This window comes from Glycine soja, chromosome 1 (assembly GCF_004193775.1).
Source record: "Glycine soja cultivar W05 chromosome 1, ASM419377v2, whole genome shotgun sequence".
Taxonomy (NCBI): Eukaryota; Viridiplantae; Streptophyta; class Magnoliopsida; order Fabales; family Fabaceae; genus Glycine; species Glycine soja.
In genome coordinates, this window is record NC_041002.1 from 10,992,393 (window position 1) to 11,001,759 (window position 9,367).

The 9,367-nt window shown below is 37.2% G+C and overlaps 1 protein-coding gene across 1 annotated transcript; it reads right to left on the reverse strand.

The window, feature by feature from the left end:
• Positions 1 to 549: 549 nt before the first annotated feature.
• On the reverse strand, positions 550 to 8,592 carry LOC114406474. The gene is made up of 5 exons (XM_028369214.1): positions 8,444 to 8,592; positions 2,461 to 2,541; positions 2,179 to 2,373; positions 1,141 to 1,430; positions 550 to 644 (listed from the first exon to the last, which is right to left on the reverse strand). Exons 1-5 carry the CDS (start codon positions 8,590 to 8,592, stop codon positions 550 to 552), a joined length of 810 nt encoding a protein of 269 aa, XP_028225015.1.
• Between the last annotated feature and the right edge of the window lie 775 nt (positions 8,593 to 9,367).

A 9,367-nucleotide genomic window follows, 5' to 3' on the forward strand; every position in this document is an offset into this window, starting at 1 on the left:
AATATGACTTGAAAAGTCACTCTTATAGCCAACCGAAAATATGACTTAAAAGGTCACTATTATAGCCAACCAAAATTTTAGAGCGACAGAAAGAAAAAGGGAGAAGTTTGCCGGAAATGCATCGGCTGAAATATGGGAGGGAGAAAGAAAAGTTGAGGAAATGTTTCTCAACTGGGACAAGAAAAAATGAAGAAAGAGGCTCTCTATATATAGGGAGTGAAACACTATTCAAGTGTTTATCTTGAGCGATGTGGGACTTGAAGCCTCTTTTTTTTTTTCAAACTTTCATCCATATTCTCCTTTGTTCTAACAATCCCCCACTTGAAATTTGAAAAGAAGATTTTTGAGGATTTCATAAAATTGTGCATAAACAAAGGTGTCATACAACTTGAACCTTTACATAGTGATTAAGATTCAGATTTTACTAAAGTGACTCGAAGTCTTGAACTCTATCTTCGACATCAAACCACACACAACCTTTTCATAGGTGTATTCTATAAAGCCCGTGCGTTAAAGGCCATGCACGTCTATCCCGGTATAGTGAACGCTCTAGAAATTTTTGCCCAAAATTTCATATGAAGCGGCCTCCACTTCAGCATTCACATAGGTGAGTCTATCAAAAGTACTCCTGTAGCCTAAGTACTCTACTCAACATAGAGTATAGATCTCATTAAGAATTATGAATTTTTTTCCATAACTCATCCTCTTGTTACTTCAGGAATCATGCTGCTTTCACTTATAACAACATGTTCATATCATATCACTTCATAACTTGTTATTACCCATTGAACCTAGTTCTTGGGATCTCCAGTCATTTAGGTCGGGTTACCATCATGAATGATCATCGCAGTAAGGGCAATAGTTCCATTCTTTTAGAAGTGTTATGGACTTTCTCTCTAGCTAATCCTTTCGTCAAAGGATCTGCTAAATTATCATCAGTGCGTACATGATCCACTCTAACAACTCCTGTTGAGAGTAATTCTCTAACAGTGTTGTGCTTACGACGTATCTGTCGTTTCTTACCATTGTAATAACGGTTCTCAATTTTTACAATAGCCACGGTACTATTGCAATGGATCAACACAGCTGGTATCAGTCTTTCCTATAACAAAATCTCTACAAGTAAGCTTCTTAGCCAACTTGCTTCCTCACTAGCAGTTGCTAGTGCTATCATCTCAGATTCCATAGTGGACTGAGCTAAGATAGTCTGTTTCTTTGACTTCCAAGAAACAGCCTCACCAGCTATGCTAAATATATAGCCGCTGGTTGCTTTGGAATCATCTGAAAGAGTGTTCCAATCTGCATCGCTGTATCCTTCAAGTACACCGAGAAACCTTTTATAATGTAATCCAAGGTTTATGGTTCTTTTAAGGTACCTCATTACCCTTTCAATAGCGTGCCAGTGCTCCATACTAGGTCTACTGGAAAACCTGCATAATATAGTCATATTTCTTTAAGATCTTCTCAATGTAGTGAGATTGATCCAGAGAAATTCCCTCTTTTAACCTAGTAATCTTAATACCAAGGATTACACTTGCTTCTCCAAGGTCTTTCATATCAAAGTTGTTACACAACAATGATTTTACATCATTCACTACATGAATATTTGAACCAAATATGAGAAGGTCATCGACATATACACATATGATAGTGCAAGTATTATTTACAGATTTGTAGTAAATGCATTTGTCACTTTCATTCACCTTAAACCCATTCGAGACTATTAAGTTATCAAACTTTTCATGTCGCTGCTTAGGTGCTTGTTTTAGACCATACAAAGATTTATCTAACTTGCAGACTTTATCTTCTTCTCCATGAATCACAAACCCTTCAGGTTGCTCCATATAGATTTCCTCTTCCAATTCACCATTTAAAAAAGCAATTTTAACATCCATTTGGTGTACCACTAGACTGTGAATAGCAGTAAGAGATATTAACACCCGAATAGATGTTATTCTAGTGACTGGTGAAAAGGTGTTGAAGAAATCCACATTCTCTCTTTGCCTAAAACCCTTGGTTACAAGGCGAGCCTTGTATTTATCCATAATACCATCAGGTTTTAGTTTCTTTTTCAAGATCCATTTACAACCAATTGGTTTGCAACCAGGAGGCAAGTCTACTAAATGCCAGGTCTTGTTAGATTCTAAAGAATCCATCTCATCATTAATGGCTTCTTGCCACAAGTCAGCATCCAAAGAAGACAAAGCTTCTTGGAGGTTTGATGGATCCTCCTTTAATGTATAGGCCATATAATCGGGCTCATAATCTTTAGCAATTCTTGCTCTCTTACCTCTTCGAGGCTCTATATCTGGTTCTGGTTGTGCAAGATTTTCACTACTAATAGCAGGAAGATGACTAGATGAAGTACCCCCACTATTCCATAATTTAAAAGGAAATTTATTTTCATAAAAATCAGCATCATTTGACTCTATGATCACTTTTGCGTTTAGGTCATAAAACCTCTTGCTATTAATAGCATAACCAATGAACACACATTCATAGGCTCTACTTGCAAGTTTAACCCTCTTAGGGTCTGGGATCCTTACATAGGCCAGACATCCCCAAGTTCTCAAATAGGACAAATTTGGTTGTCTTTTTTTTAATATCTCATAGGGAGATGTCTTGCTTTTTGATTTGGGGATTCTATTTAGCACATAACAAACAGTTAATAAAATTTCGCCCCACCAAAAAGATGTTGCATTAGAACTCAACATAGTAGCTACAACTAATTATGTAAAAGTTTTGTTCTTTCTTTCAGCTTTACCGTTCATTTCAGGTGAATATGGAGCAATCGTCTCATGTATGATTCCATGCAAATTATAAACTCATTAAACAAATCATACTCTATGCCTTTATCACTTCGAAGTTTCTTAATTTTCTTATTGAATTGATTTTCAATTTCTGTTACATATAACTTAAACATGTCAAGTGCTTCACTTTTATTTTTCATAAGATATACATATGTATAATCAGAGCAGTCATCAATAAAAGTGACAAAATATCGTTTTCCATTTCTGGTCAACGTTCCATCAAATTCACATATATCAGAATGTATTAAGTCCAATGGCTCAGATTCTTTAACTACTTATTTATGTGATTTCTTAGTTATTTTAGATTGACTGCAAAAAACACATTTTTCAAAGTGATTTGAAGATAGATTTGGAATAAAACCTAAGTTACTCATGTTGGATAGCAACGACTATTTATATGACAAAGTCTAGAATGCCAGATATTAAAATCACACAGCATGTAAGAAGAAGGAGAAACTTTGTTAATATCAAGATTCAATTTGAACATGCCATCAGTGGCGTACCCTTTTCCTACAAATACTCCATTCTTGGTCAAAGTAAATAAATCAGCACCTATGGTCTGAGTAAAATGATATGAACCTTCATTGCACAAAGGCTGACTTAGGATCGTCTAGGATTAAACCTTGATGGAAAATGCGGAAATTAATTAAGGAAAGGATGGAAAATAAGGTGGTTAATTTTGTGGGTCTTAATAAGGTGGTTCTTGGCATAAAATGGAATAATGAGATGAGAAAACATAGGTTAAGTGGTGGCTGGACAGAAATATAGAAATGACAATAACTCAAGCTATAGGGCTCCAAATGAGGTGATTCCAAAATGAGGTGAAAGGTCTCGTCTTGAAATTCAATTTAGGCTCAAGAATCACTTAATTTGAGTGTGTAAAATAGGAGTTATGGCCACGAGATAATTCTGGGCAGAAGTGGATTTTCTGGAATTGTGGTTTGAAAGAACAAGGTTGAAGATGAAAGGAAGGAAAAAATCACTCTTTCCGGCGAGGGCAACACACAAAGGTTGTGAAAGTCCTTTGATACAGCCAAGGTGTTCTTGAATCACTCAAGAATTTAGGAGAATCACTCTCACAAAGATAAAAGAGATAAACTCTAATTTTCTGAATAAAACTCAACTTGTGTTTATTGATAAAATGGTTCAGCTTATATAGAAGCTTTACAGCAGATTTTAGTAATGACCCACTAACCTAGAATTAAAATAACTTAATGTCATTAACCTAGGGAATTAAAAGAACTTAATGGCTGAGTGTAACTGAAATTGTGGCAACCAAAAGTCACCCCCAACAGCCAACAAGTCAGCCACCATTTGGTCTCCCAAAAGGCTGATGCCTAGGTTGCCAATTGGGCCCTTATTACAACTTGAACTAAACCTAACTAAAGCCCTTTTAGTTGATTAACCCAAAACATATTTTTGGTCAACCAACTTTACAAGGATTGGGCCATTATTTAGACAAACTAAACACTCTAAAATTGAGACAAAGTGGTGCCATTTAGTCCTCCTCCATTTAGGCCATGATACAACTCACAACCTTGGACTTTTCTCCTTGAAACTTGGGCTTGTATTCAAATAGTATGGACAACACTTGTTGAAGAGCTTCCATGGCTTTCCTTGCTCTAGCCCTTGTCATAGGTCCTCCAAGTCCTTCAAGTGGATCCTTGCCCTTGCTCTTGGTCATGTCCTCATCATTCTCTCCCTCTTGAGAAGGATTTGTTCTCAAATCGGATTCTCCATTTGCATAAAAAAGAGATAAGTCAGAGACATTGAAGGTGGAACTAACATTATACTCACCGGGCAGCTCAACTTTGTAAGCATTGTCATTGATTCTTTCAAGCACTTGAAATGGTCCATCTCCCCTTGGTTGAAGCTTTGATTTCCTTTGTTCCGAAAACCTTTCTTTTCTCATGTGCACCCTAACCCAATCTCCGGGTTCAAAGACAACCTTCTTTCTCCCTTTGTTGGCTTGTTTAGCATAGCTTTTATGTTTCCTCTCAATTTGATCTTTGACTCTCTCATGAAGCTTCTTCACATAGTCCGCCTTTGCTTGACCTTCTTTATGCTTAAAAATAGAAACATTAGGCATAGGCAAAAGATCAAGAGGAGTTAGTAGGTTAAAACCATAAACAACTTCAAAAGGAGAACAATTAGTGGTGCTATGAACAGCTCTATTGTAAGCAAATTCAACATGGGGTAAACAAGCTTCCCAAGTTTTTAAGTTCTTCCTCAAAACTGTCCTAAGCAAAGTTCCCAAAGTCCTATGAACAACTTCCGTTTGCCCATCGGTTTGTGGGTGACAAGTGGTTGAAAATAACAATTTAGTGCCCAACTTGCTCCACAAAGTCCTCCAAAAATGGCTTAGGAACTTAGAGTCCCTATCACTAACAATGCTCCTTGGCAAACCATGGAGTCTCACAATCTCCTTGAAAAACAAATCAGCCACATGGGAAGCATCATCAACTTTTTTACATGGAATAAAATGAGCCATTTTAGAAAACCTATCAACAACCATAAAAATGGAATCTCTACCATTGCTTGTTTTTGGCAGCCCCAAAACAAAATCCATGGATAAATCAATCCAAGGATACTCCAGAATTGGCAATGGAGTATACAATCCATGAGGCTTTACCTTAGACTTTGCCTTTTTACATACAATGCAATGTTCACAAAATTTTTGCACATCCTTTTTCATATGAGGCCAAAAAAATGTTCTTGTAATGTTTCTAGAGTCTTTTGGACCCCAAAATGCCCCATTAAACCTCCTTCATGTGCTTCACAAACAAGCAAATTTCTAGTAGAACATTTAGGCACACACAATTTGTTTTCTTTGAAAAGAAAGCCTTCATGTCTAAAGAAACCATTTTCTGAAATTTTTTCTCAATTTTTAAAAATTTCTCCAAAAGTTTCATCATTTTCATACATGCTTTTCAAACATTCAAGACCAATCAATTTTGTTTCAAGCATAGAAAGTAATGCATGACGCCGAGAAAGAGCATCGGCTACAATATTACCTTTCCCCTTTTTATGTTTGATAACATAAGGGAATTGCTCTAGGAATTCCACCCACTCCGCATGCCTTTTGTTAAGCTTGCCTTGCCCCTTGATATATTTGAGGGACTCATGGTCACTATGAATGACAAATTCCTTGGGATAAAGATAGTGTTGCCATGTTTTCAAAGCCCGTACTAAGGCATACAACTCCTTATCATAAGTTGAATAGTTAAGGGTAGGACCACTTAACTTTTCACTAAAATAAGCAATTGGATGGCCTTCTTGCATCAACACAGCCCCAATCCCAACATTTGAAGCATCACACTCAATTTCAAAAGATTTTTGAAAGTTTGGCAACGCAAGTATGGGGGCATTAGTTAGCTTTTGCTTAAGAACATTGAAAGCTTCTTCTTGTTTCTCTCCCTATTTGAAACCAACATTTTTCTTGAGCACTTCATTGAGAGGTGCTGCCAATGTGCTAAAATCCTTCACAAATCGTCTATAAAAACTTGCTAAGCCATGAAAACTCCTCACCTCGGTCACGGACTTAGGTGTAGGCCATTCTTGAATAGCCCTAACCTTCTCCTCATCAACTTGCACTCCTTTTGAACTCACAACAAAACCAAGAAACACAACATGGTTAGTACAAAAGATGCATTTTTCAAGATTGGCATACAATTGTTCTTCTCTAAGCACAGTCAAGATAGATTTTAAATGATCAATATGCAAATCAAGTGAAGTGCTATAGATAAGAATATCATCAAAGTACACCACAACAAACTTTCCTATGAACTCTCTCAAGATATGGTTCATTAATCTCATGAAAGTGCTAGGAGCGTTAGTTAGGCCAAAAGGCATAACCAAACATTCATACAAACCATATTTTGTTTTAAAAGCAGTTTTCCATTCATCCCCTTCTCTAATCCTAATTTTGATTGTATCCACTTTTTAAATTGATTTTAGAGAAGTAACATGCACCATGCAATTCATCAAGCAAATCATCAAGCCTAGGTATAGGATGCCTATATTTAATGGTGATGTTATTAAGGGCTCTACAATTGGAACACATGCGCCATGTCCCATCCTTTTTAGGGACCAAAATCACTAGGATAGCACAAGGACTCATACTATCTCTTACCCAACCTTTGCTAATGAGTTCATCCACTTGTCTTTGAATCTCTTTGGTTTCTTGTGGATTACTTCTATAGGCTGGCCTATTGGGCAAAGAAGCTCCCGGAATGAGAACAATTTGATGCTCAATTCCCCTCAAAGGTGGTAGTCCACTTGGCACATTTGATGGAAACATGTCTTGAAAATCCTGCAAAAGAGTTTTAACACTAGAAGGGACTTCAAAATCATCAAAAGTGTTAGTGGTCAAAATCTGATTTTTGCAAAACAAGATGTATAATGACTGTTTAGCATGAAACAACCTCTTGACCTCACTTTTTGTGGCTAAATAGCTCTCCCTCACTTCAAGTGTTTCACTCTTCTTTTGTTCACTCTTTTTCCTCTCAAGTGTTTCCCTCTTTTTCTCACTCTCAAGTGTTTTGCTCACTTTTTCTTTTTCTTTTTTCTCTTGAAGAAGTTTTTCTCTCATTTTCTTTTGATCCTCACACACTTCTTGTGGACTCAATGGTTTGAGCATAATCTTTTTGTCTTGGTGCATGAAAGAGATCTTGTTGGTGTAACCGTCATGATTGGCTCTTTTATCAAATCGCCATGGTCTCCCCAAAAGTAAGTGACTGGCCTCCATAGGAACAACATCACAAAGTACCTTATCATTGTATTTCCCAATGGAAATGTCCACTTCAACTTGCTGCCTCACTTGCACCTCCCCATCCTTACTAAGCCATTGAAGTTTGTATGGCCTAGGATGTTGTTTAGTAGCTAAATTTAGCTTTGACACTAATCTAGCACTAGCCACATTGGTGCAACTACCTCCATCAATGCTCACCATGCACACCTTGCCATTGATTAAACATCTAGTGTGAAAGATGTTTTCTCTTTGGCTCTCCTCCTCATGCTTCAATTGACCACCAAGTAACCGCCTAATCATCAACAAATCTCCCTCCGGAGTCTCCTCTTCCTCTTCGTACTCACTCTCCTCTTCCTCTTCAACATCAGATTCACTTATATATTCTCCATCTCTAAGAACCATGGACCTTTTGTTAGGGCACTCATAAGAATAGTGTCCTAGGCCTTGGCACTTGAAACACTTCACATCTCTACTCCTTTTAGAGGGTTCCTCTTGGGACTTTGAGCGAGTTTTTGATGGGATAGGTGTGGAACTACTAGAAGTAGCAGCCCCATCTTTCTTACCTTTGTCTCTCCAACTAGAAGAACCAAAGTTGGTAAAACTCCTCTTAGCCACTCCTTTCCTTTTTAATTGTTGCTCTACTTGGATTGCTTTGTGAAGCAAATCATCCATTTCAACAAGCTCCTGCAGCTCAACAGTATCATGGATATCATTAGTCAAACCATTAAGAAATCAAGCCATAGTTACCTCCTCATCTTCTTCAATCTTTGCTTGAATCATGAGCACATCCATTTCCTTGAAATACTCCTCAACCCCCTTGTTGCCTTGGGTTAGTTTTTGGAGCTTGAATTTCAAATCCCTTGAGTAACTAGCCGGCACATACCGCTTCCTCATAATCCTTTTCATCTCCGCCCATGTATCAACAATTGGCTCTTCATTTCTTGCTCTCTCTTTTTGTAGCTTGTTCCACCACTCAAGAGCATAGTTGGAAAACTCCGTGGCTGCAAGCTTCACCTTTTTGGTCCTCCTCATAGTTGTTGCATGAGAAAACATGCTCTATTTTCATCTACCACTCCAAGTAGGCCTCCGGATCATTCTTTCCTTTAAAGGGAGGAATGTTGAGTTTAATACCATCAATTCGGTTTTGTCTAGGAACACCATCATTCCCTCTTCTCCTCCTTTCTTCTTCATTATGATCTCTGTTCTCCATTTGATCCAACCTCTCATGGAGCGCATCATCTTGTTGTTTCATTAACCTCTCCAAATGTTGCATCAAAGCTTGCATTTGGAATTGCGAAAGCCCCACTCCATCATTAGGATTAGTACCTGACATCTCAAACAAACAAATCAAACGTAACAAGACAATTATAGTTGTTGTTTGAATACCTCACCCACTCAAGTGTATCACACAATTATGGCTTTTCTCTAATGAAAACACTCTTGCCTTTTACCACTCTAATTGCCATTGAGTTCTTAGGCAATTCAAGAGATTATGGCCACAACAAAGAACAATTCACCAATATGTGTAAGGTAAGGCTAGAGAGACAAGGAAAACGTTAACCAAGAAAAAGGCTAACAATGTTTTTAGGCACAATTGAAGGAAATAAAATTCAGAATTTAGGAATTCAAGTAGCAATCCTTCATACAACCAATATATTATCTTAAAGAGATTTTTTTAAAGTTCTTCAAGCATGAACCATTCAGCCCAATTTTTTTTTTTTTTTTGCTTATACGAATTTCTGTTTTTTTTTTATATAACAAAGAGATCAAAAAGCTTAACTTTTGCAATGGTTTAGCCTAAAAGAAA